The sequence below is a fragment of the Ambystoma mexicanum genome, chromosome 1p (genome assembly GCF_040938575.1).
Source record: "Ambystoma mexicanum isolate Mex_15411 chromosome 1p, UKY_AmexF1_1, whole genome shotgun sequence".
In the NCBI taxonomy this organism is placed as follows: Eukaryota; Metazoa; Chordata; class Amphibia; order Caudata; family Ambystomatidae; genus Ambystoma; species Ambystoma mexicanum.
The window spans coordinates 120,038,626-120,066,487 of NC_090921.1; the positions used below are offsets into that span (position 1 = coordinate 120,038,626).

At 46.5% G+C, this 27,862-nt stretch overlaps 1 protein-coding gene across 1 annotated transcript in view; it reads right to left on the reverse strand.

Annotated features, from left to right (window-relative positions):
* Positions 1–27,862, reverse strand: part of TMEM95 (transmembrane protein 95) — a 141,256-nt gene that overhangs the window by 62,224 nt on the left and 51,170 nt on the right. Inside the window, exon 3 of the mRNA XM_069611622.1 lies at positions 21,325–21,405. Coding sequence (XP_069467723.1) covers positions 21,325–21,405 — 81 coding nt within the window. The remainder of the gene's footprint in view (positions 1–21,324; positions 21,406–27,862) is intronic.

The window sequence follows — 27,862 nt, forward strand, 5'->3', positions numbered from 1 at the left end:
GCTCTCCTTCAAGCTTGACTCTCCTTCCTCCCCCTCCTCTCTCATCCCTGACTGTCTGACTGCCATTCAGTCGTGGTGTGCTGGCAATGTACTCTGCCTTAATGCCAGTGAGACTGAGATCCTTTCCATTGGGACCCCACGTTTCTCCTCCCCTCAATCTCTCTGGACACCTTCTACTCCCACTCATGTGTGGCAAAGAACCTTAGTATCATTTTTGATTCCTCTCTCTCCTTCTGTCCTCACAGTGCAGACCTTGCCGAGAAGACCCACTAACATCTACAACTCCTCAGAGCTATTCTCCCTTTCCTCACCTTCCCCCAGAAACTCAATTTCTCCAGAGCTCTGGTCCTCTCTAGGCTTGACTACTGTAACAGCCTCTTCCTCAACCGTCCTTCATCCTCCCTTCGTCCCCTTCAACTAATCCAGAAGAGGACTGCTCCCAATTGCTGCTAGGATCAAATTCAAGACCCTCTGCATCATCCATAAGGCTTTATGGGGCCTGAAACCCAGCTAGATCCATCTTTCTCTCTGTAAATACCTCCCTGCAAGAGCCCTTCGGTCTGCTTGCTCCAACTCTCTGCAGATCAAACGCTTCTCTAAGCAAAGATTGGGGTATGTATGTCTCTCCTCCGCAAGAGCCTCTCTCTGGAATGGTCTCCCTGTCCCTCTTAGGCTTGAGCCAGACCTCCTTAAGTTACGGAAGCTCCGCAAGACTCTTCTTTTCTCCTCCTCCTTCTCTCCCCCTCCTCTGCTAACTCCGTCCTCCTCATCTATGACTGGCTCCTGGTTCCTTTCTGAATTCTACAGGGTCCCAGGCCCCCGCTGCCCAGTCCCCTCCCCTTCCGTGTGTCTTACCTGCTTTGCACAGCACTTGCACTTGGGCCTGCCCGTTACACATGCACTTCGCACCCATCACCCGTCCCACCTTAGCACTTTTGCCCTGACCTGCACTTCCCACCTCCCCCCTCCCTCACACTTTGTGTTCTACACTTGTATGATCCGAATGTCACAAGGCCTAGTAGGACCATTATGGTATCTTTCTACCTTGTTCCCCTCCCTCTTTTGTTGTCTTGTGGTGCTTTGAAGCACCACTTGTTGTACAGCCGCCTTACAAATATCCAATAAAAAAAAAAAATACATACATTACTATTATTACCCAATAGAAATTGGTAAAGCTAATAGTTGGTATATTTTGATTTCAAGAGTTAACTATTCTGGGACGGTTTCTTCTTAAAATAAAAATTGGCAGTAGCAACTTCTAGTACTCATATAAGTGGAAACGGCTTTGACGGCGTACAAGCAGATAGGCCTTATAAGCCTGGTGTGACAGGGAGTCGAAGGCCATCTCTCTCTTGCCGGCCGGCGGAGTGTGTGCGTCTCTTTAACAATCATCACTTTAGTTGTGAGACAGTCTGGATCACTTTGAAAATCACACTGCACTGCAGTGTACATGCATAGTTGTCCTTTTTAGTTTTGAATAAGCCAAAGCTATTACATTAGAGTACGGCTACGGAGAAATGGCATATGAGAATGGACACAAAGCTTGGAGGTGTTGTTTGGTTATTTACCCACCCATTCCATGTCCAGGCTAATTCCTACGGTTGTTCCCACCCGCTTTCTGCCTCTCTCAAAACACATTCTCCTGGGATCTCTCTGAGCTAGCTTTATCAAGCCTTACCTTCAAACCTCGTGCTTAAAGGGCATGCCAGTGTTTTTTCAAATCACTCTTCTGAGAGTTAATGACTTAAACAGACTACTGTTGTAATCAAAATGTCTTAACCCATGTCTGCTTTCAGCCACTCGATTTATAAGCACTATGTGTGTCCTTCACTGAAGTCCTGTTAACAACAAGCATTGGCAAAGCCAACAGTTTTGGCTTGTGCATAAGTATTAGGCATTTGCCAGACATTGCCATTATATGCCCAGGTAGCAACACCAGTTTGCAGCTGCTACCATTGATGGCCAGTTAATACCACTACGGAAGTGCCTGGAAAATGCCTTTCCCATGCCTACACAAAGCCAAAACTGTTGGCATTGCTAATTCATGTTTCTACTAGGGCCTGTAGCTTGCACGTCTTTCTGTCCACCACTGCGAGGCCATGGTGCACTGCTACTGGTGCAAAGTGCACAAGGTAACACATTTGCCCGCCTGACGTGGTCATGAAGGCAAAATGGCGTGTTAGTTGACAGATCACTAGTAGCCGCAGAATTATTGAGTGAAAAATATTGCAAACTCTGGCTGGGGGTGTAACATGATGCTGATGTGGTGGGGACATGGCTAGATTTATAGGCTGGATCTTAGCGTCCGGAATGGTGACATGGTGGCAGACGTTATGTGACGGTGGCAGCATCAGTGACCATCCTTGATGCCGGGATAGATGAGAGATGTAGATCATGGGGTGGATGGGGTAAGTCACGTGACGGTGGCAGCATCAGTGACCATCCTTGATGCCGGGATAGATGAGAGATGTAGATCATGGGGTGGATGGGGTAAGTCACATGACGGTGGCAGCATCAGTGACCATCCTTGATGCCGGGATAGATGAGAGATGTAGATCATGGGGTGGATGGGGTAAGTTATGTGACGGTGGCAGCATCAGTGACTATCCTTGATGCCGGGATAGATGAGAGATGTAGATCATGGGGTGGATGGGGTAGGTCACGTGACGGTGGCAGCATCAGTGACCATCCTTGATGCCGGGATAGATGAGAGATGTAGATCATGGGGTGTATAGGGGTAAGTTATGTGACGGTGGCAGCATCAGTGACCATCCTTGATGCCGGGATAGATGAGAGATGTAGATCATGGGGTGTATAGGGGTAAGTTATGTGACGGTGGCAGCATCAGTGACCATCGTTGATGCTGGGATAGATGAGAGATGTAGATCATGGGGTGGATGGGGTAAGTTATGCGACGGTGGCAGCATCAGTGACCATCGTTGATGGGGTAAGTCACATGACGGTGGCAGCATGCCGGGATAGATGAGAGATGTAGATCATGGGGTGTATAGGGGTAAGTTATGTGACGGTGGCAGCATCAGTGACCATCCTTGATGCCGGGATAGATGAGAGATGTAGATCATGGGGTGGATGGGGTAAGTCACGTGACGGTGGCAGCATCAGTGACCATCCTTGATGCCGGGATAGATGAGAGATGTAGATCATGGGGTGGATGGGGTAAGTCACGTGACGGTGGCAGCATCAGTGACCATCCTTGATGCCGGGATAGATGAGAGATGTAGATCATGGGGTGGATGGGGTAAGTTACGTGACGGTGGCAGCATCAGTGACCATCCTTGATGCCGGAATAGATGAGAGATGTAGATCATGGGGTGGATGGGGTAAGTCACGTGACGGGGGCAGCATCAGTGACCATCCTTGATGCCGGGATAGATGAGAGATGTTGATCTTGGGTTGTATAGGGGTAAGTTATGTGAAATTTAGCCCGAAGTCGGCATGCTAGTCTGGGGTGTAGTGGCAGATGGTGAAACTTGACCAATCCCACCCATTCACCCTGCACAGGGGTGGAGTAGGGTCTGGCTCTGTGCTATCAGTAGAGCCGATTTCGGGAGATTGCTGATTTTGCAATTTTTCAAATATAGGAAGTTATGGCACAATAAAACACACACAAGGCTATAGCATACCCCCACGTGCATGTCAGCTACAGACCGGGGCAACGCCGGGTGGTAACACTAGTCCCTTATAGTACATGCCTCTATATCCCATAGATGGGTGAGGCAATTGCCTTCATGTACCTTATTGTAGATTGTTTTGGCAACTGCCTCCATATCCCTAGTGGTAGGTTGTTTAGGCAACTGCCTACATATTCCTTATGGTAAATTATTTAGGGAAATCACTACATATCCCTTATCGAAGTAGCATCTAAGTGAAAGGACAAGAAAATTCCATCACAGACCCTGCGAGGCCTTATGGAACAGCAACTTTCTTTCAACTAAGTCCAGAGCCCCACTGCTTTCTCTCCACGCACTCTTGAGAAGGCCCAGTGAGAACAAGCCATATAGAGGGCTCAGGATGGGTGGGGCGTGTGTGAGCGCGGAAAAGAAGCATTAGATAATTAGTGACAGGTGGAGGGGAAAGAAAGGAGAAAGAAACGAGGTGGCAATGGGGAAGGAAGAGCAGGGGAAGAATTGTGTTGCTTATGTAGTGAGGGCTTTGACAGAAAAGATGGAGCCCGTGGGGTGAAGAGGGTACACGAGGAGTAGACAGAGACAGGACGGTGAAGGCATAGCTGCGAGGAAGGGAGGCCGAGAGTGAAGGTTTAGAAGGGGGGAGGAAGAAAGGAGGGAGGTTAAAGACACTCTTTGATGAAAGTTCACTGGCAGAATACCTCACCTCCACTTCAAAAAGCCGAGCACAGACACAACCGAAACACCCCTGGGGCCAAGAGCTGTCATCCCTGGATCAAAATGGCGAGCCAAGCGTGACATCAAGAAGCAGAGACAGGAGAGCCCAGCCACCACCAACCTCTCCCTGCAACCCAATCCTGCCACCACCCCCAGCATATACCGGGCAATACCTTCCCACGGGGAGGGGTGCCGGGGTCAGGAGTGTTCTGTTCAAAGCACGAGAATCTATGAAAGATCCAATGCTGGACAAAGAGCCCTACCAACGCCACACAATAAGTGGGGGGTGTGGAGGGTGGTGTGGGTGGCAATTCCTGATGATCACTGTGGGGCCATAAAGCCCTTCCCAACACACCCCCTCTTCCAGTAACAGTCCCCGACCCCACAGAAGGTCAAAAGAATGAACTTCAAAGCACCTCTGGATCCTGCCTTCCCATCGGCAGAGCTCTCAGTCGACCAGTATTTGCTGGGTGAGACTTTCGTTTCACTGAAAGTGTTCACGTTTTATTTTTCTTAAGATCGATTTGAAAATATAACATCTGGAAATTGTTTTTGTTTTTTAAATTGCCCTCTTAAGAAGGCTTTAGTCTGATTTCTGTCGTGCTGGTAGAGGTGACGCGTAACACAACGAGATTTGACGCAGACCATGCGACTTCCGATATCGAAACATTGAATAGCATCAAATTGTGGAGTAAATAACAGATATTACTACAATGCTTATAAGCGAGAGTAATCAGGCATGAAACACAATATAAGAACGTTTGATTATTATTAGTCCAGCTATATTGTGGGTTATGGCCAGTGACATGGGTAATAGTTTGCCAGAAGAGGTTTTGGCGAGACACCTCATATTGGGACATATTCATTTATGCCAGGACTGCCTTGAGATCAAAACCTCAGCTGCCTTCCTGCAGCTATAGGTTTAAATGTCTGGGGTCTCAGGACCCTCGCATCCACATGGACAGACGCTTGAACACCACCAGTCCCATGGACTGACCACCACCTCCTACCAAAGGAATGGGAGAGTGAAGACCATCGAACCAGCAGTATAAATTCTAATTAAAGACTCTGAATCAACTCCAGACCTCAGAGAGCAGTCACTAGCCCGAAGCTGGAAGACCTCAGAGGGCAGTCACTAGCACGAAGCTGGAAGACCCAGAGGGCAGTCACTAGCTCGAAGCTGGAAGACCTCAGAGGGCAGTCACTAGCCCGAAGCTGGAAGACCTCAGAGAGCAGTCACTAGCCTGAAGCTGGAAGACCTCAGAGGGCAGTCACTAGCCCGAAGCTGGAAGACATCAGAGGGCAGTCACTAACCCAAAGCTGGAAGACCTCAGAGGGCAGTCACTAGCCCGAAGCTGGAAGACCTCAGAGAGCAGTCACTAGCCTGAAGCTGGAAGTCCTCAGAGGGCAGTCACAAGCCCGAAGCAGGAAGACCTCAGAGAGCCATCCCTAGCCTGACTCTGTAAGATCTAGAAGAGCAGTCACTAGAGAGCAGTCACTAGCCCGAAGCTGGAAGACCTCAGAGGGCAGTCACTAGCCCGAAGCTGGAAGACCTCAGAAGGCAGTCACTAGCCCAAAGCTGGAAGACCTCAGAGAACAGTCATTAGCCCGAAGCTGGAAGACCTCAGAGGGCAGTCACTAGCCCGAAGCTGGAAGACCTCAGAGGGCAGTCACTAGCCCGAAGCTGGAACACCTCAGAGGGCAGTCACTAGCCCGAAGCTGGAAGACCTCAGAGAGCAGTCACTAGCCCGAAGCTGGAAGGCCTCAGAGGGCAGTCCGAAGCTGGAAGACCTCAGAGGGCAGTCACTAGCCCGAAGCTGGAAGACCTCAAAGAGCAGTCACTAGCCTGAAGCTGGAAGACCTCAGAGAGCAGTCACTAGCCCGAAGCTGGAAGACCTCAGAGGGCAGTCACTAGTCCGAAGCTGCAAGACCTCAGAGAGCCATCTCTAGCCCGACGCTGGAAGACCTCAGAGAGCAGTCACTAGCCCGAAGCTGGAAGACCTTAGAGAGCAGTCACTAGCCCGAAGCTGGAAGACCTCAGAGGGCAGTCACTAGCCCGAAGCTGGAAGACCTCAGAGGGCAGTCACTAGCCCGAAGCTGGGCTGGCAAACCTCAGAGAGCAGTCACTAGCCTGACGCTGGAAGATCTAGGAGAGCAGTCACTAGAGAGCAGTCACTAGCCCGAAGCTGGAAAACATTGTTGTACTTTCACCAAATTCCTCCGAACCAATCTACTGACCCTGGTTACATATTACATGGACCGCAGAGCGACCTTGAAGAAAGCCTTGGTGGACCTGCACCTATCATATCCTAAACTCTCCATCAACCAGAGTAAATCATTTGAGACAAGATGCCCCCAATGTTTACCTGTGCTGGGTGGTGCTGGGGGCTGGGTGGTCTGTTTGGAAGTCTGTGATCCATCTTCCCTCAGCTTCATAACACGTATGTCAGGTCTATGGCAGATGTGGCCCATTGTTTTACTGACACCTGTCAAATGCACACGCATGATTTGCAAGCACAGCTGAAGCGCTCCTCTGGTGTGGCGGAGGACAACCATATGACCACCTTTTTACAGGAGCAGCTCACCTGGACCCTTCATCTATAATGAACATTATTTTCATCAGCACTCCAGAGCGTAAATCACTTCCATGGAAATAGCCAAATGCACAAGGCTCTCCACCTGAGCACAGCTGAAGCGCATGAGATTTAGGGAACATCCTTTACAGTAACACGACTCACTCCCCACAGCTCAACTATGTGATCCCCAAATCTCATTTCCCCCTTTAAACCATTAGGAAATTCCCTTTTAGTTGGAAATGCCCCAGAAAATTGAACTAATGATGACAATGAATTTATCAAGACTGGACTACTGGAATTATAGCTATATGGGTCTGAACAAAGCCTCGATCCACTACCTTCACTTCTGTTAAACAGCGTTAAACAGCGTGGCCAGGAAGAGATTCTCCCTAAAACCATAGGATTCTGGGTCCCTCTGACGCAATGCAATGGGGCTGGCTCCCAAATAAGCACAGAATCATGTTTAAGGTGTTATTGTCTTGCACATGCAAGTCTAGACCCTAGCTTCTTAAAGTACAGAGGAGCCAGGAGAACCAGGCCCCTTATCCCTCCCCATAGCCGTTCCTGTAGTAAGCTGTCCTGCCATAGTGAAAGTCTCTTCCTTAGGTGCCTTGTATTTCGGGATTATTCTAACAAAGAACCACCCATTCCCAAAATGGATTTGTCCCGCATAGATGAGGCTTCTCCGGGGGTAGACAGATCAAAGCCTGCTTAGCCTTTTCTTGTAGCTAATTGTCAAGGGCTTGGTTGGTTGGTTGGATGGATGGATTGCAGCTGAGATGTGGCCTGACTCAGTACTGTATTCCTTTCCACTTTGGGTGCTTTGGCCAGTATGGGATTTTGCCCTACCAGCGGTACTGAAAAAGCGTTTTTAATTGGAGGGGGAATCCAAGTATTAACGGGAGAGGAACCGGAAGATGGTCTAAATGATTCTTAATTTGCACCATAAAAAAAGCTCAAGAACAAGACATTGTCAATGGCATTGGAAAGGGGCTCTCTTAGGGGTATCAGGGAATAAAATTGCGGCAAAAATGTCACTGGTAAAACAAATCGTGGCAAACATGCTGTGGTTTGATCCGGTAAAGGTGTACCCCATTATACCATTTAGTATAATGGGTCCGGACGTTGCGTGGGTGTCCCCCGCATCCTTTACATGATTGTGGCGGCAAAACTACAGCCATTTTTGCCACAACTTTACGACATGGAACCCTCTTAGAGGAACCTGTATCTAAAACTAGAGAATACCAGGCCCTGCTGCCATTGGGGGTGCAGCTAAATCCATCACAACGGTTGGGTTTATTTGCTGCGTCTGACTGCAGCAAATGTTCGAAGACCACTGATCTTGGTACCTGAATGCAATGACTGGATGAGGAGATGCTCGCAGTGGAAAAGTGGCTGCAGTCTTATTCTACTGTGCCAGAGGTGGATAACCTCAGTGGCGGAATCACAGAATCTTGCTACAGCGCGTTCAACGTCTATCCTGGGAGCGGCGTAAAGGATCTGGACCGATTAAGATTCTGTGAATCAGATGAGACTATTGGTAACAGAACCTGTGGATCCAGTATTACTTCTGACGCTGGCAGCTTCTAATATCAGTGAAGAAATGTCCTTCCTTGTGACCCTGGCACCATAGCAATTTGTTTAACTTCCCGCCTCAATGTGATGTCTCTGGCGCTTTTTCATGCATTTGTGCTCAGTGTGAGAGGTAAGAGGTGGAATATGATTCCATACTGGGGCTGGTATCCTAAATCCACCACTTTCACGTCTGTTAAACAACTTAGCCAGGATGGTTTGCTCCATAAAACCAAGGGATTCTATGGTAGCTTCCTATTGATCGCCTCCGCGTGCTGGTATGTTTTGCTGTATTTCTGAGTCTTTGAAAAAGCCTTAGGATCATTAATTATTGAATGTTTGGTAGAAGAACCCTGGGAGGAGGTGAACTCAATCTAAATATGTTGGTACCCTGAAAGGAGAATATGCAGGTGTGGAGGATCTGGGACCAAGTGGATCTTGATCAACTCTACGACCTCTGGTGTCTGTACAGATTGATGCAGAGGAATGCACAGAACCCTGCGGAAACTTGAGAATCTTGTCTGGGGTTTAACAGATCAACTTTTCCCACAGGATCTCCTGTCCTGGAATCAAGAGCTGTCCCACCAGAAGGTTCACCATGTGTGGGTGTCCTGGATGATTCTCTTCTGAGCATTCGTTAAAGACCTTCAGTCAGTGGTGGCACCTTCAAACTGGCAATGAAAATGCACAGCAAGATTCAACACACCGTTACTGAAACCCCCTCACATGGATCCGACGGCTTTCAAGACTTGGCAAAATTGACTGCAGCCTGCAGTACCAGACTGGTACTGGACATAAGCTACAGTTGGACCTTCAAACATGCACAGAGCAAATAGGACCTCAGTGGGAGAAGATGTGCAATGGAGGTCACGCAGGCGGTTGCGCGTCTGACACAGAATGGTCTGTTCCAACGGATACATTGTTTGACGCCCGTGTGAACGGTGTGCACGAAGAGAGGCAGCTTATGGAGAAACTACCAATCTGGAAATAATCATAAAAAGCCACTCCTTAAGGAGTAACGAATGGTATAATTTGCCCCTCATTAGAGAGGAAATTAAACTTGCAAGCTATCTACAAGGATGTACTTCTCCGAGCCCGGTACTAGGTTGAAAATACAGGAACAAGGCAAGGCAATTGGTGGCCTCCTATAACTGTGTTTGCAGAATATGAAGGGACAAGGTGCCTTTTTAGACTCCTAAACTTACAGGTACAAGGTGCTTTTCTGGGCTTGTCAGCAGTACCACTGGCAGTTCTCAATCATTTGAGAAGCAGGAATAGCAGAATGCCAGAGAACATTAATGTCATTGAATACATGGATTGGTCCAGGTCAGACACTGAGGAGCTCATGTTGCTCCTCAATGTAAATTGACGGCGGGGACCTGGTATGTTTGCACTGCAGTGTAGCCAGGTCTCCACCTCCACACTTTTGCATATACGCCGCATTTTGCAAGCACGTAGGGCAGCGTTTAGTTGTAATTGTAGACTCTGCCTGCCATGGATGGCAGGCAAAGTGTACAATGGATCCCTATGGGGTCCGCCAGCCTTCGGTACATAAAGCAAGCAGACCCCATAGGGATCTCCAGCATTTGCACTGGGAAGAAAATCCATATGGTATGGCATAGCAGAAGCGAGCCGCAGAGGCGCAACGTGCCTTCCACCCAACTCCAAATTATTGAAAATGGTGCATATTGTTAAAGGCATACTCTAGTAAAAAATGTTATTGTCCCTATGGGTCGGCCATGTTTTTTTAAGGCTAAGTGGCTCGATTTTAGAAAACTTTCCTATGGACCTTACCCGAGTTTTCGTCCATTAAACGCACGCGAAAACAAGCACCTGGCAGCCGCCATTTTCTGAAAATCCTATCTTTTCCCCGATCGCCCTGGCTCACCTGCTTTTGCGGCACTAAATCATTTCCCCCGCCCCTGAGCCTGTCATCAGCAGACTCGAACCGCCCATTTCCCAACGCCAAAGCACGTCTCGTGTCAACATTCGCTTTGCTTCAGCTAATGACGTGTCGCCATGGAAATGGCAGGACGCCTCTTTCCTCAATAAGTATAAACAGACCGTTTCACAACACACAGCAGCAGGTTTTCGATTCCATTCCTCTCTCTGTGTTACTTTGAGTATTCTGTGACTCGTTTCAGTGCTCTGGTCAGCTACCTTCGCCGCTTGTAGCCCGTGTGAACACCTGTACCATCTCGGTAAATTATTTTACTCTGTTTACCACACAATGGCTACAATAATGCCCTACATGTACGAGCCTGAGTATACCGAGGAGGAACTACTGGAAAGGGAAGCACGTGAAAACGATAGGGATTCGGACGGCAGTTGGGAGGACGATTCAACAGATGAAGAGCCTGGGCCTAGTCGCATGGACGGCGTCTCCACCTGGTGCACATTCAATCGGTGCGAGCTAATGCCAACCGAGGACGAGAACTGCTGCTGCCGAGAAAACTCAGGATGCGTGGCCTACATTTCGGAAGGCGAGCCACGACCGCAATGCATCACCAAGCTGCCAGACCTCAGGGCAGCCTGCCTCACACGGGCCGTGTTGAGAATCTTGATGGTGCTTATGCACGAACTTTGAGCAACTGTTCGTCCTCGTAATCCGAGTAACGAGTAAGTATACTCTGCTCGTCATGCCACTCCTATTTCATGTTCTTCTACTATATCCAAAATTACATCTACATATCATTGTAACGCATGTAAGGCGTTGAATAGTGTGCATTGTCTAGATAGCATTTGTCCGTGTAAAATACCATTAGTTACAAGAATTGTCATTGACAACAAACGTTTATTAAACTTATCTGGGTCATTTAAAAACAGTTTGTTTCATTCCTTTTCACAGGTGGTGCAGGCTGGTGGCCTATCGTTCCTATACATGGTGGCTTCACGGGAGGCTTGGACACCGCGTTCGAAGAGTGATACCCGCCTGTGCCGTTCGTGCCATTCGAGAAACGTTCCCGAGTGACAGCGGTCAGTACAGGGGATTTTCTCTCGCTGTGCTGCAACCTGACCTGTATAATCTTTAAAGTCTTGTATTTTTGTGTCATGAAAATAAGATACAAAATAAAACACCACATTTATTTTAACAACGTTTGTCTCGATTTTTTAAATGAATCACATATATCTATACTATCAATTACCATTGGATTATACAGACCTTCGGGTCTTGGGCCACTATAATACACTGGTTGAATTGTGGGACTGTGCTCACAAGAATCTGCGGTATGTGGCATTTGTTATTGATAAGCAACGATATACTATCATTCATATAAAGGCGATATACTGTATATTGATATAAAGGCGGTTCGCGCTGGTGGATGCTCGCTGGCATGGGAGGGGCTGTCCGGGGCGCGCAAGGCCAAGGTGCCAAACTACATGTACACTTCAAAAGGTGTCCCACGCCAAGGGGCCATCGGTCACATGGCCTCCCCAGACCCCGTGTCTCCAGCCAGGCCTCCCCTTGAAGCAGGCCGCCCCCCTGCAATCCACATAAGTGTGTCTCCATTCAGCAGTCTTCCTGTGCCTTATCTGCACGCCCCAGGCCCATCCATCCCACCCCCCTGTATCAAAGGCGGTTCGCGCTGGTGGATGCTCGCTGGCATGGGGGGGGCTGCCCGGGGCGCGAAAGGCCAAGGTGCCAAACTACATGTACACTTCAAAAGGTGTCCCACGCCAAGGGGCAATCGGTCACATGGCCTCCCCAGACCCCGTGTCTCCAGCCAGGCCTCCCCTTGAAGCAGGCCGCCCCCCTGCAATCCACATAAGTGTGTCTCCATTCAGCAGTCTTCCTGTGCCTTATCTGCACGCCCAAGGCCCATCCATCCCACCCCCCTGTATCAAAGGCGTTCGCGCTGGTGGATGCTCGCTGGCATGGGGGGGGCTGCCCGGGGCGCGAAAGGCCAAGGTGCCAAACTACATGTACACTTCAAAAGGTGTCCCACGCCAAGGGGCCATCGGTCACATGGCCTCCCCAGACCCCGTGTCTCCAGCCAGGCCTCCCCTTGAAGCAGGCCGCCCCCCTGCAATCCACATAAGTGTGTCTCCATTCAGCAGTCTTCCTGTGCCTTATCTGCACGCCCCAGGCCCATCCATCCCAACCCCTGTATCAAAGGCGGTTCGCGCTGGTGGATGCTCGCTGGCATGGGGGGGGCTGTCCGGGGCGCGAAAGGCCAAGGTGCCAAACTACATGTACACTTCAAAAGGTGTCCCACGCCAAGGGGCCATCGGTCACATGGCCTCCCCAGACCCCGTGTCTCCAGCCAGGCCTCCCCTTGAAGCAGGCCGCCCCCCTGCAATCCACATAAGTGTGTCTCCATTCACCAGTCTTCCTGTGCCTTATCTGCACGCCCCAGGCCCATCCATCCCACCCCCCTGTATCAAAGGCGGTTCGCGCTGGAGGATGCTCGCTGGCATGGGGGGGGCTGTCCGGGGCGCGAAAGGCCAAGGTGCCAAACTACATGTACACTTCAAAAGGTGTCCCACGCCAAGGGGCCATCGGTCACATGGCCTCCCCAGACCCCGTGTCTCCAGCCAGGCCTCCCCTTGAAGCAGGCCGCTCCCCTAAGACCACGACATACATACGTCATTCATTCACAAACACACCCCTGTTCCAAATACTTTATAAACCACTTGATATGTCTCATGAGAACATCTTTGTGCTTTGCAAGTCAACTCCTGAACGTGTTACCTGGCAACCACCGAGATCTACGCTAATCTGGTCGTCGTCGTGCTATCCGTGAACTTCTGTGACCGCTTAGAGCAAACCCATCAGTGTGCTACCTGTGGCCACCCACCTATTCTCCTGCAACATACTGCTCTGCTTGCTGAATCCGACTGTTTGTTGGTCAAGGTAAGGCCATGTATCCTAGTCATATTTCGCAGATTTTTAAATTTCTATGTATTTGCGCGTACAGTACACAATAGTGCTATGTTCATTGTTCTCATTGCTATTGACTAGAGTTTCCATTGCTATGCTATCAATAGATCTATTTATTTTCATCTGTGTCTATTGTCATCGAATTGCATCCTTCGGGGATCCAGGCTATGATGTAAGCATGTTTCCTTCTCGTGCAATACAGAACATCCAAGGGATGAGTCACATGTTCAGATTTTAGTCACATCATTTATACATTTCTGCAATTTATGCAAATACTAAGCTGCACATAATGAACTGGTACAGTTCCTGCGACCAAAACAAACCTTGCATTGATCATTGTATGATTCATTTACTTTTGTATCAAATCTTTATTCTTGAAGATGGTATAATAATGTCGATATTTACTTTTCAGATTTATCAACAATGCCTGCCTGTTCGATTAGCAGTTGCCCTTCGAAGACCCATGCGAAATCTGAAGGAACTACAATGCATGTATTCCCGAAAACTGTCGATCGAATAAGAGAATGGGTCAGACATTGCGGATATCCACTGGATGAGCTGGAAAGTAGAGTCCAACAAGTCTTAGAGGACAAGAGGGGCGATCGATACCGCATCTGCAGCCGGCACTTTTCCTTGGACATGTACACAACTTCTTGGGTAACAAAGAAGAATAAACGGCGAACAACACGGAAATTGCTCGAAAACGCTATTCCCACCCTATTCGTCCACATTCCGCCACCGGTGAGTCAAGTGTCCGGATTTAGCTTTCGGCCTTGCAGTAGTGTGTAGCCGAATGGATTAATTGATATTGTAAGTGTTCTATCCCTTGTAATAATTTCGATATTGATATGAGTGTACAGTTTTTTGAATAATGACATTTATCAATATATTATTTTTCGATTTCATAACCCACAAACGCAATGTATATATATATGGGGACAGGGAACTGTGCTGTACTGAGCATTTTTCAAGTATTCTGTCGGCTTACATGGCTATTTTCAATATTGGCATTTCATTATCAATCATTAATTGACCTTTACAACTTCTTGACTATCCCTTGAATCTGAAGCAAGAACATTCTACATCCTTGACGTGGTCGCAGTTATCAACCACTTCTAGCGCGTATCAGGTAATCTTATTAGGCTAATCCGCTACATACTTGTTTTATGCATGTCAAGTAATAGTTTTATTCTATCGTGTAATTATTTTACTGAATGTTTGGTTAGTGCTTTCCAATTGATATACACCTTAGTTATCGTCCACTGGTGTTTGTTTTCAGTTATAATTAGTGTTAACCATACTAATGCAAGTACTGTCTTTCGGGGAGATGCTGAAGCGTCCGCCACATCTACAACATTTCTAGATGTTTTTCAACATCAGGAGGTATGGATACTGACAGCTCCATCGAGCATCATCATCAGAGCTTGAATTCTTGTCGTTTGATTGTTCTACACAATGTTTCATTCGTGGTTAGCCGTTGATATGTACCTGTGCTGTCGACCCCAGGTGTATGTTATGTTTTCACAATTGTAATCCTCACTAATGCAAGTACTATGTTTCAGGCAGTCGATGGAGCGTCAACCCCTACACTTGATGCAGAGCCTGACATTCAAGTATACGAATCGGCGCAACAGCTTTCGGAAGTGCGCACTACATTTGCAACATCCATAGATATTCTTCAGCAGCACGAGGTATGGATACTGACAGCTCCATCATGCGTGATCATATAACGTGATTCCATTTGCTATACTTTCTTCCCTATAAACGCAAGTGCTGTGTTTCAGGGAGACGACGGAGCTTCCACCCCAATCACAACATCTCATTTAGATGATGCAGATGTAAAGGAATCGTTGAAATAAGTCGATGAAATGTGATCATATTTGGATTTTCCTTGATTCTTTTGGACAATGCATCTTTCGCGGTTATCTCTTTATATGTACCTGTGCGTTCGACCCCAAGTGTGTGTTATGTTTCCAATATTGAAAACCATACTAATCCAAGTACTGTGTTTCAGGGAGACGACGGAGCTTCCACCTCAATCACAACATCTCATTGAGATGATGCAGATGTAAAGGAATCGTTGAAATAAGTCGATGAAATGTGATCATATTTGGATTTTCCTTGATTCTTTTGGACAATGCATCTTTCGCGGTTATCTCTTTATATGTACCTGTGCGTTCGACCCCAAGTGTGTGTTATGTTTCCAATATTGAAAACCATACTAATCCAAGTACTGTGTTTCAGGGAGACGACGGAGCTTCCACCTCAATCACAACATCTCATTTAGATGATGCAGATGTAAAGGAATCGTTGAAATAAGTCGATGAAATGTGATCATATTTGGATTTTCCTTGATTCTTTTGGACAATGCATCTTTCGCGGTTATCTCTTTATATGTACCTGTGCGTTCGACCCCAAGTGTGTGTTATGTTTCCAATATTGAAAACCATACTAATCCAAGTACTGTGTTTCAGGGAGACGACGGAGCTTCCACCTCAATCACAACATCTCATTTAGATGATGCAGATGTAAAGGAATCGTTGAAATAAGTCGATGAAATATGATCATATTTGGATTTTCCTTGATTCTTTTGGACAATGCATCTTTCGCGGCTATCTCTTTATAGGTACCTGTGCGTTCGACCCCAAGTGTGTGTTATGTTTCCAATATTGAAAAGCATACTAATGCAAGTACTGTGTTTCAGGGAGATGCGGATGCCTCCTCTCCAATACAACCATTCATGGCAGTCCATGCAGAGCCAGAGGTATGGATACTGACAGTTCCATCGAAATAGATCATCACTGGTCGAATACTTGTCGTTTGATTGTTGCACACAATGTTTAAATCGTATTTGGCTATTGAGATGTACCTGTGTGTTCGTCCTCACGTGTTTTATGCTAACAATATTTTGATACATAGTAATGAAAGTACTATGTTTCAGGGAGACGATGGAGCCTCATTCCTTGCTGTCTATGCGGATACAGAAAATATACCCGTTGCAGCGCAAGAGGAAGGGAGGACATGCGGAAACGAATCGGAGCTACAGAGTGCAGATATTGAAGGTTGAGTCAAAAAAGTTGCAAAGAAAAAAAAACAAAAAAAGGTTAGTTACAAACAGTTAATAACTTTTAAAAAATGTTTGTGGTGGGGACCATTTTATGTTTTTTTCTAGTCAATTCTACTACACTACATCTTGTGTTTAAACTGAACATCCCTTTTCCAATCTCTCCTCCAGTTACCTGTGGGCATCAGAACTATACACACACAGACATTGAAGCGAATGAGAGATGTGGCTTGCCAGACCATGTACACTATGGAGGAACTATTAATTGAGGCGAGGCGTGTTCAGGCTCGATATGCTCATGTCCAATGGCCAGAACATGAATTAGCTCTGTTTGGAGACTACAGCAAAGTTGCATTGGACCATAGCTACTGTGCGACCGGACCACTACAAGAAGATGTTATTGAATGTATTGGAGATAGCTCTGAAGTAGTTGCAGATCAATTTACACAATCTACACCAGCCAAAAAATTGCCACCAAAAAATATGTCGACATTGTTGTGTTCTCCCATCAATGTTGAATTAGCAGATGTTGAAATGAGAGAGAATGAACCAGCCGCAGCATCCATAGACGCAACAATACTTGATAGCAGCGATATTACTTTCCAATGTGTTGACATCTCCACAGCGTCAAAAGCTGAAACAACGTTGACGCAGGATGACAGTCTAATGAAAGAGAGCAAATACATTGTATTCGACAGTTGCTTGATGGAAATTATAAGTATGCTGAAATGTGTGCATTCCGTTAGAGGGAAAGTATGTGGGAAGCCATTGATTAATGTGACTCGTAAAATGAAAGGCACTAACGTCAAAATAAAAGCCGCCTGTAGATTAAATCATAGGTTCTCATGGTCTGCACAACCGATGCTGGGGAAACTGGCAGCAGGCAATCTACTGTGTGCAGCTGCATCACTTTTTAGTGGCTCCAGTTTTAGAAAGTTAGAGGCTTTTTTTCAGTTTGTGGGACTCCATTTCATTTCTAGTGCGCTGTACTACACATACCAACGTGATTATCTGTTTCCGGCCATTAGTGATGCTTGGAGAATTGAACAATTGACTCTAGCAAGTACATTCGAAGGCAAACGATTCAGGCTAGCCGGCGATGGACAGTGCGATAGCCCTGGGTTTTCTGCCAAGTACTGCACCTACCACTTTCAGGACATGGATAGTAAGAAAATTGTGAGTTCGGAGGTCGTGCAGGTAACACAATGTACATCCTCAGTGGCCATGGAGAAACTAGGATTTATAAAATCAGTGGAACATCTACAATCGAGGGGGATGGACATCGAGCTCATAGCCACAGATAGACATGTTTCAATTGCCAAGACAATGAGAGAGCAGTTCCCACATATTAAACATCAATTTGACGTAAGGCATCTTGCTAAATCAATCAGTAAGAAAATCTCGGTTGCAGGAAAAAAAAAGGTTTTGAAAGTATTTTGCAGTGGTCACATTCTATCACCAACCATCTTTGATGGAGCTCAAAAACTTGCGAGGGGTCAGTGGAAATACTACTTGAAAAATGGCGGTCACTGATGCACCACTGTACCAACGTTCACCGCTGGACAGCAAATGAACATTTCCACCAATCTGAACATGGCCCATTGTCCCCAGAGGAGGCACGGAAGAAGAAGTGGTTGATTCCATCATCACTGACACACAAAGCCATTGAGAAGATTGTTTTCGACAAAACTCTATCAAGAGATTTGAGAGGACTGACAGAATTCTGTCACACAGGAGATTTGGAGGTGTTCCACAATATGTGCCTAAAGTACAGGCCAAAACGCTTGCATTTTAGCTTTCGGGGCATGAAACATCGCACTCTACTAGCCGTCTTGGCCCATAACAGCAATGTCGGACGTGAACAATCTAGGACTAGGGGCAAAGTAAGGATGCCTCGCTACACCAAGGTGTTTTCAAAACGAAGTAAGCAATGGGTGATCAAACCAGTCAATGATGAAATGCAGTTCGACTTTGTGAAAGGCCTTATTGTTGCTGTGTTAGAGAAGCACAGATATGGAATTTTGGACGTTTCTGTACAGAGCAGTGATCCATTGCCACCAAAGATTGCGACTGTGCCATGCCCACCCGATGCACAGCTGATTGTAAAGTACAAATCGCGGTTTAAATAATTGCAATAGGATTGTATTTTTGTAAATAAATGTTATTGTACAGTGTACCAGTAAACCTAACCCCCAACTTCACCATCATGGGTGGCGAAGAAGCTGGGTGTCACCTTTGAATTCTCTCTATTCACCTCACATACGCGTATGTATATATTTTTCTCATGTCTCATCTCATGTAAATGTAAATGCTGCGCACTGTTAACGGAGGGGAGGCTTGCGTATTGCAAAAAATAAAACAAACAAACAAACAATAAATCTCACTTTTAACTCAACTCCTGTGGTACTTTATACTTTCCCTGACCTTCCGCAAAAAATTAAATGTTTCAATTTAGGCTGCAAAGCTCACAGACAACGGGGACAAAATTGGGGCACTTAGAACGCGCCAGCCAAGCAGGCCGTGGCATTTGGGAGAGAAGCCAGTTCGCATTTGCACATTGAGGCGCACTACATAGACGGATTCTAAACTTCAAGTTCTCACAGATGCCTATACTACGTGATGTTGCAAATAAAGAATGCGAAGGACAGTGCACAGATGAGGCCCACAAGTCGCACTGGAAGTATAAGGGTCTATTGTTTTTTGACCTTGAGACAGGGACCATGCAGAAAGAACTACATTTGAAGGGAGTGCGCAAAAACGTAAGAGACGATAAGGCAGAAAATTCAGAAACTAGACCGAGTTTCAGTTTTAGGTCAGTATACGAAAAATCATTGTCAAGAGCATGGTCCGTTTTACAGACTGCATTACGAAGAGACACAATGGAAATTTCAAATATAATGTAAGTAAATCTTTACACGCTTTTAGACCGGAATTAAGATTTAGTGAATGGATGCATGAATAAATGAATGAATGATGACTGTAAAAGATGTTAAAACTGTTCGTAGTGGGCACATGGGCATGCAGGTTCACTGGTGTCACCGATCTGGCTCCTTGGCCCAGCCACTATTCCCTGCACTACGGGACTGTCTCTGTATCCTTCAGCACCTTGTCCCGGCATTTACCTTGCACTTGCCACCAGCTGGCCCTATTATTTAATTTGTATTCAACTATCCTTGTACAGCCCATCCCCATGCGCGATCAGAAAAAAACACCTGGCCTAGTAGGATCGTTGTCTGTCTGCCCTTGTTCCCCACCTGCCTCGTCACGCCTAGAAACACTTGAGTATACGCGCGTTACAAATGCCATATCATATATCATATCATTCCTCATGCATGTAGAGTGTCGTTTATCATTGTGTGTTGCCCTAGATTTATCTCGTTACTTTTCGCATTTATGTTAGAGAAGAACATACTCCATTGAACTACCCTTGCAAGCAAATAGTTTCTGATCGGCCGTAATGAATGAAATGAATAATATTAATGAAGTTCGGCTAGTGAGACTAATTATCATTTATTTGTTTTCTTAACAGGTATTTGATCCCGTTCTGCAACTGCCACCTGTTTGAGACACCGGCGTACGGATTCTTCAGCAGACACCTGCAGCTTCGTGTCAACAACTGGAGCACGATCACCATATTATGGGACGATCGCCAAGGGCCCACATGCCCTTACGCTGTACTAGTAACATAACAAACTTTAGGCTGGACTAGTGCCTAGTTGATGGAACAGCCTTGCGGTTCACCGTGCTTCCAAAGTGATTCTTTTTACGAAAATGAACACCCTGTGTGCCATAATGGAACAGCGCGTGACCCAAGATGAAACGGAACAGTTATTGCGGATACAGATAAAAGAAAATAAATGTCTTCCGGAGTTCATATGAATATTCTCTAAACATTTGATGCCAAATAAATGTACTTTACCAAATGTACCGTGTTGCTGTTTCATTGTAAAGTACAGTTTCATATTCCGAATTGTGGCGCGCTGTGTTGTGAGTTGATCTGTGTTGATTTCCGGGTTCTGTGTGGAGTCGCGCAGAAGACGACTGGGCGCGTTTGCCTACGCAGCACAGTAACGTCACGGGGAGAGGCGGGGAATATGAATGTTTTGATAATGTCAGGCTCAGGGGCGGGGGAATAGATTTAGTGCCGCAAAAGCAGGTGAGCCAGGGCGATCGGGGAAAAGATAGGATTTTCAGAAAATGGCGGCTGCCAGGTGCTTGTTTTCGCGTGCGTTTAATGGACGAAAACTCGGGTAAGGTCCATAGGAAAGTTTTCTAAAATCGAGCCACTTAGCCTTAAAAAAACATGGCCGACCCATAGGGACAATACAATTTTTTACTAGAGTATGCCTTTAATGGAAGCCTTTAAAGCCTTACTCAAGGCTTTAAAGCCTTCCATTGACAGGACACCCCCACGGAATGAGTGACCCCATAATTCATTAGACAACTATCGTGTTGCTATGCACAACATAACTGGTTATATATAATATTATGATGCTTAATGTATGTGTGCCTTTACCCCGATCCCCTCAATGCCAAATGATGAATGAAAAGCAGGTTTGATTGTTTCTCAACATCATCTTATGTCTCCACACCCCTCTCCCGACATGCTATGTACATTGATTCTAAGAAATTCTGAGAATTGTGTTCAAAATGACTGCCGACTGTGGACAATAAAGAACACATTGGTGTCTATGGCATATGCATCATTCTTAAGAAAATCTACATAAATAACCGTTTATATTGCAACTATTGGACACCCCCATGGGATCCCCATGGAATCTAGACATTTAAATGAGCGCTTTCCGTAACTAATGATCTCTACCCTTTACCCACTCTTTTCTATCCCTTTTTGAGGAGGAGTCTTACATTTGCGAGCGTAGATGTCGAGTTTCACCTTCAGCAGCCACTCCCAGTAATTTCGAAAGTCTTGGAGGTTGTTGTTGATCTCTGGAAAGGAAAGGAAGGTGCAGTTAGAGCAGCCAGAACATGTGATCCAGGGGCTCTTCTTTCAGCCATTCCCCTGGCAGCATTGCATTGGACACAAGCGGCGGCATTATGGCTGAGAAATGCTATGGCATGGGGCCTTACACAGAGAAAGTTCTTGCTGTGGCGTGTACGTGTGGTGTGCATGATGAGGATGGAGTGAGGATGTTGTGGTAGTATGTGTGCATGTGGAATAGGCCAGTTCCAGAGAGATAGAGACTGTTGAAGGTTGAACAGAGACACTGGCCGCAAGATGGTGTACTGGTCACCCGCAGGCCTCCAGATGGTGAGCCACCTACAGGCCTCCAGATGGTGGGCCACCTGCAGCCCTCCAGATGGTGAGCCACCTGCAGGCCTCCAGATGGTGGGCCACCTGCAGGCCTCCAGATGGAGGGCCGGAGGCCTGCAGGTGGCAGATGTTTTAGCCTAGAACTCCCCCAGCACTGACCATGATGGTCAAGAGTGGTAGGCCAAAACATCTGGAGGACCACAGGTTGCCCACCGCTCATGGAGAAGATAAGGTTACGGAACTCGGCCTCGTAACCTGGTGTAGTTCTTGAGTAGACGGACATCAGACCAGGCAACCCCTTCAATGCTGAGGGAGTACATTTTGATTTGAATTTTGCTAGGAAATCATTGAAGTCCTGCATAATCCTGCATTTATTGACAAAGAGCGGAGCGTTTCCGGGTAAGGAGGGAACGGTATTGCAGATTACCGTCTCATCCTCTCACAGCCACACCTGCCTTCACCTTACATGCCTCTACATCTGGACCCTCACAGTCTCCAGGCACATATCACCACATGATAACTTTTGGCTTCCATCTCCACATCATAACACATGCATTCACCACAGCCGTGCTTTTCCCTGCCTAACATGGGTGCTGGAATATCATGATATGTGCTCTCACATGAGTTCAGTGAAAAAGACCTTGCATCCTCGCCTTCCGCAACGGCCTCAAAACATACCCCTTTCCACACACCGAAAGCAGCCGGCCACCTTTCCTGCTATCTTTTGTCTATCCTAATCTTCCTATCCTATTCTGAAAACATTCCTTATCACCTCCTTTTCTTTTGAGGGTTGCAAGGTGTTCTGAGACCCTCTGGGTAAGGCTCAAAAGTTTGAATCCGATCAATAAGAAGGGCGTGCCAACAGTGAAGGGAAGTTTCATGCGCCAGTTAGGGGTCTGCAACAGCAGCTCTCCTAATGTTTTAAACTACGACTCCCATGATGCATCAATATTGACTATGCTGGCTAGGCCGAAGGAGAGTTGTAGTCCAAAACAGCTGGAGAGAGGGCTTCTGCATCTCACCTACCCTGTACAACATCTTTACAAAGCCCTTTTTTGATGATCTAGATGGCCTGGGTATCACCTACACTAACTATGCCGATGATACACAGATCCTCATCCCGTTGACGGGTGATTACAATGAGGATTTGGCCTTTGTGAACAGAGTGTACCTCATCATCCAGGCATGGATGGCTTCTCACAGTCTATGCCTGAATGATGACAAAACAGAACTTCTCATTCTTGGCACTACTGCTAACATCAACAAACTAGGTCATAACTACTCTATCTTCAAAATTGACAATGATAACATCACTGTGGCCAAGGAGGTCAAAACCCTTGGTTTCTATTTAGACCCCACACTAACTTTCAAAAGACAAGTACATTCTATGGCTTCTGCTACTGCCTATACTTGCAAATTAATCAGAGCAGCCAAGCCCTTCCTCTCTTCTAACAACTGCATTACCCTAGCAAGAGCCCTTGTCCTTTCCAAACTGGATTATTGTAATGCCCTATATGTAGGGAGTAACAAATACATTACCAATAAGATCCAGATCTTACAAAATAACGCCTTGAGAGCAGCCCTAAGTCTTCCAAAGAAAGCACACATCTCAGACCTCAGAAGATCCAACAACTGGCTATCCACGAAAGACAAATTTCTCCTCAAAACAGCCTCCCTGGCTCATAAATGTCTCCACCACACTGCCCCACAACACCTTACAGCTAGATTTACGAGATAATCATCCAACCGTCCTTCGAGAACGGCCAATGCCAACCTCCTACTAGTGCCCAGATTTAAACGCATGAAGACTGGCGGAAGCAGCTTTCCTGTCAAAGCCGCACAATACTGGAACTCCCTCCCTTCCATCCTAAGGGAAGACCTACCATACTTACGATTTAGGTCCAACTTCATCCACTGGATCAAGGAACATGACTTCTGACAGTGTACTACATGTTGAGTACTAGACCTTCCCTTTTGTACATACTGCATATATTGTATTACAGTGTTATATACTGTATACATTTCGCCTCACAGTGCTTTTTCCACAGTGTGTAACATGCTTCTCTCATGCTTGTTCTCTGAACATATTGACTACCCACATTCTTGTATATAACTAATGTTGTATTGTATAATCTTGCACAGCAATGTAACCGAAGCTAAAAAACGATCTTGCACAGCAATGTAACCGAAGCTAAAAAACGATCTTGCACAGCAATGTAACCGAAGCTAAAAAACGATCTTGCACAGCAATGTAACCGAAGCTAAAAAACGATCTTGCACAGCAATGTAACCGAAGCTAAAAAACGACCTTGCACAGCAATGTAACCGAAGCTGAACAACCCTCTTGATGCCTTTGCGCCCTGATACCTTTGGGTTGGCGCGCATTATAAATAATAAAACAAACAACCAAACAAAAGGAAGGAAAGGGTAGTCAAGCAGGTAGACGTTCATTCAACCCTGTTTTTTTATTCGCCGCACTTTTTGGTGAAACATTTTTGCTGAAAAAAACATCGAAGAATATGGGGAGTAGGGGGAAGAGCATATACGGGGTAGGGTGGGGTGGTGTATAGGGATACATAATAGGGGAGGGGAATTGGGGGTGACACGCTGAATAAATAAAAAAGTTTGATAATTTTGTTCGGCAAACCTTTTTGGAAAAAAGTGCAATGAAAAAAAAAACTGCCCAAGAATGAACATAGAACCATCAAGCAAACCCTTCCGGGAAAAAAAAAATCCTGGGGCACTACCTAGCCAGTTTATATGCACCCACTTTTTCTTAAGATAATTGGCAGTGAGAATTTTAAAGTAATGCCCCAGCGTTTGGAATTTCTGAAAAATGTTTGGCTGCCTCCATGGGTGTAATTTTATGGGTGTTTGTCCCCCCCAATCTTTGTGGCATACCATTTTGTCTCACTCATTTAACTGGGGCCCTTTTCATTTAGATGTCATGTCCCACCACAACATTTTCAGCAAAGTTTCTCCACTGGCTGTCTGCATGAATTTTTTCAATGGCAGCTTCACCCTGCCCTGCCAGGAATCTCTGGTCTTTCCAAAGAGTTTTCCACTATACAATTCAAGAGTATCCAAGCGCCCCCGTCCACGTGACCTTGAAAAGAGTTGCAATAATGGGTGTAGCCAATGGGTGAGCCTACTGGAAAGTGGACCTACAGAGGCTTCACCTAATACCAGGCTTAATGACGTCACTCCATTAATCCCTTACCACGTGTCACCATACCAGACATTGGCCTTGGCATGAGCCTGATCCTTAATCTACAACTCAGAAACTGGAGATTCTGTTTAAAGTCATTATTGGACTGCAGACCCTGCAGCTCGGGCGCAGACTCTTGTTATGGTTAAGATACAGAGTTCAGAATGCATAGCACTTGTGTGAAATATGGTATATTAGCACCCTGCAGGTGAGAGCCAGCCAATCAGGAGGCTAGAAACGCAGGCTGATACTCCCTTCCTAGCCCGTGTTCCAAGCCGCCTGATGGCGAGCTGAACAGCCAGCCATCTTTCCCCCACCCTCCGGTCCCCCCTTTTTTTTTCAACCCTCCTCCCCAACCCCACTTACCTGATTGAGGCACGGTGCCGTCCACTGCCGCAGCTCCCCTGCCTTTTCCTTTTTCCGGCCACCATGGTAATGGAACAGGGGCTCCACGGCAGCCATCTTGGCAAAGTATCTTCATTCATTGAACGGGAATACGCACAGCGTCCTGTTCAATTAATGAAAATGCTTTTAACACCCCAGGTTACTGCTTGGGTAACCTGGGGAGATAATGGCATTCTTAACCCGTTCCATGGGCCATACCGGGAGTAACATGCCGGTGCCCTCATTAACCACCGTCGATATGCTCGGACTGTTAACTCTGCATGCCACCGTTATGGCCTGAGGAACGGGTGAAGAATGCCCTATCATGTTCTGGTTTTTTATAACATTCTCCACTGCCATTTGCATGGTTTCTTGGCGCTAAGGGATCAGTGTTTGGTTGGTATAGGCAGTGGGAAATGTATATTAACTTTTTCTTGGTGCGTGCAGGTCAGAAGGCCCTGGTTTCTCGGTGCGGTGGGATTGTAGGTGATTTGTGTGGAGGGCACTGGAAGTACCTTTATCCAGAGCGTATCCTCATGTGCCCATAGTGCAAGGGTGGTCGTGTGGGAGATGTTGAAGTCTGCCATTTGTTGTGTCTATTTGTACCGTGCGTTAAGATTGGTCGCTTAGCCCTTGTGCATGCTATTAGGTGGACAGTAGAGTTTGAGGGTGTGAGCTAGGAGAGTAGGCAGTCGGGACCTCGATGGGAATTTGGAGCATCTTATCTGATGTTGCCAACTTTTTAACTAACATTAAATGTTTCCATAGTATGTCCAGTAATGAGGAGAACACACTGAGCCACTGTTCCCATGGATACCATGGCTGGATCATTCTTCAATGGATGGATCAATGGCCTACTTTGACTTGTCCCAACTGTCACCCGAGAAGCCCATATCCCTGGAGGACATGCAAATGGCAGTTGTGATTCGTGTCAATCCCAAGGTCATAATATACATGTGTTCACTTTTGTAGCCAAGCAACATTATGTCCTGCTTTGAAACATTGTGATGTCACTGGAGTTACATAAGAAACCGCCCACGGTAGTCACTTCTGGTACCTTTCTGCCTCATGTGTGCACCACTCAATCTTGCCCCATGTGGATATCCCTCAGTCAACAGAATATTGAGGAAAAGACTATTTTATTTGTTTTCTTTATGTTATATTTCATGTAGGGATAAAGAAGGTCTTCTGACCAAAGATTTTCACTTTTGTCCGAAAATAACATTTTTTTCCCTATCAAATGACGCGGTCCATCCGAACTCTACTCTCCTTGCATCGAGACGGACACTTGAACATACTGGCAATTTCCCAGAGCGGTGGAGCACTGGGCAACAATGGGTTAATAGGAATAGGAGCTATGCAATCACTGCGCGACCGAACATTTTGCAAACGAAATCCTGTAGGCGAAAATGCAGGCACGCCGTGATCACACAAATGAAACATCCATGTTTTCCTGCATGATCCCCGCCTTGCGACTTCGGGGGACACCCTCACAATCCCTGAACCCCACTGCAAACCCCTTTCCCCTTGTACGGTATAATGGGTTTCCGTCACTTTCGTTTACTACTATTGACGCGGTACGATACCTAGGAATACAGGTCAGGGTGCACAATTTAGATACAATTAAGCAACAGGAGCAGTAATTAGGAGTGAGGGGGGAGTCGGCTGCTGGGTGGAATCATGGGTGTTTACTGTGCACGAAGACAGTGCTCCTTGAAGAGGAGGGTCTTTAGCTCCTGTCTGGATTGCATGAGAGTGAGGGTGAGGTTGATGGGTATGAGGTTCCACAGCCTGGGGGTGCAGATCACGAATATCTGTTTCCCGGCATCAAGCAAGATTCAGTATTCAAGCCAAGCTGACATTTCACAAGCCCCCTCTATTCTTTTGATGTCAAAGGCGCCTTCACCTGCATCCTCTTTGATGTTGGACATCACTTTGATGACGAGAACAGGCCCTTGATCCACTTTGATGCAGCTCACAGCAGCCTCAATGCTGAGGGATCAACTTGCATAGTGTGCAGCAAAGACCTCTTTTTTTCAAATTCGAAAAGAAATCAATTAATTCCATTTTTTAACACAGCAACACGCGAACATTATTATTAGCCATAAGAGGGCGAATACTAGCCTCTCCAAAACTGGCCTCCCAGTCTTCAAACCAGCACGTGCAGGAACATGGAGGCGACATACAACTTGTACTTCATTTTTATTTTATGTTAGTTGAACAGCAGAGCAAGAGGCATTATATATGATCTAGCACCTGCCACGCTTACTCCCTTGTCTAGCAAGAAAGTGGACATGGGATAAAGCACAACGTCGAGTTCTCCATAACTAAGCAATCCTAAGCTCTGCAAACCAGAAACTATAAAGCTGGATATAGCTGAATGCATCTTTTATAATAGCAATCGCCCCCCTGATAACACCATCAGCCCTGGAGAACGCTGGTGATCCTAGAAGGGAAATCGGAGAACAGAAGCCAGGGATGCAAGGTAATACGGTAATCCAAGGAAATCTGCACCCGGATCTTTGCAAAACATGCAAACA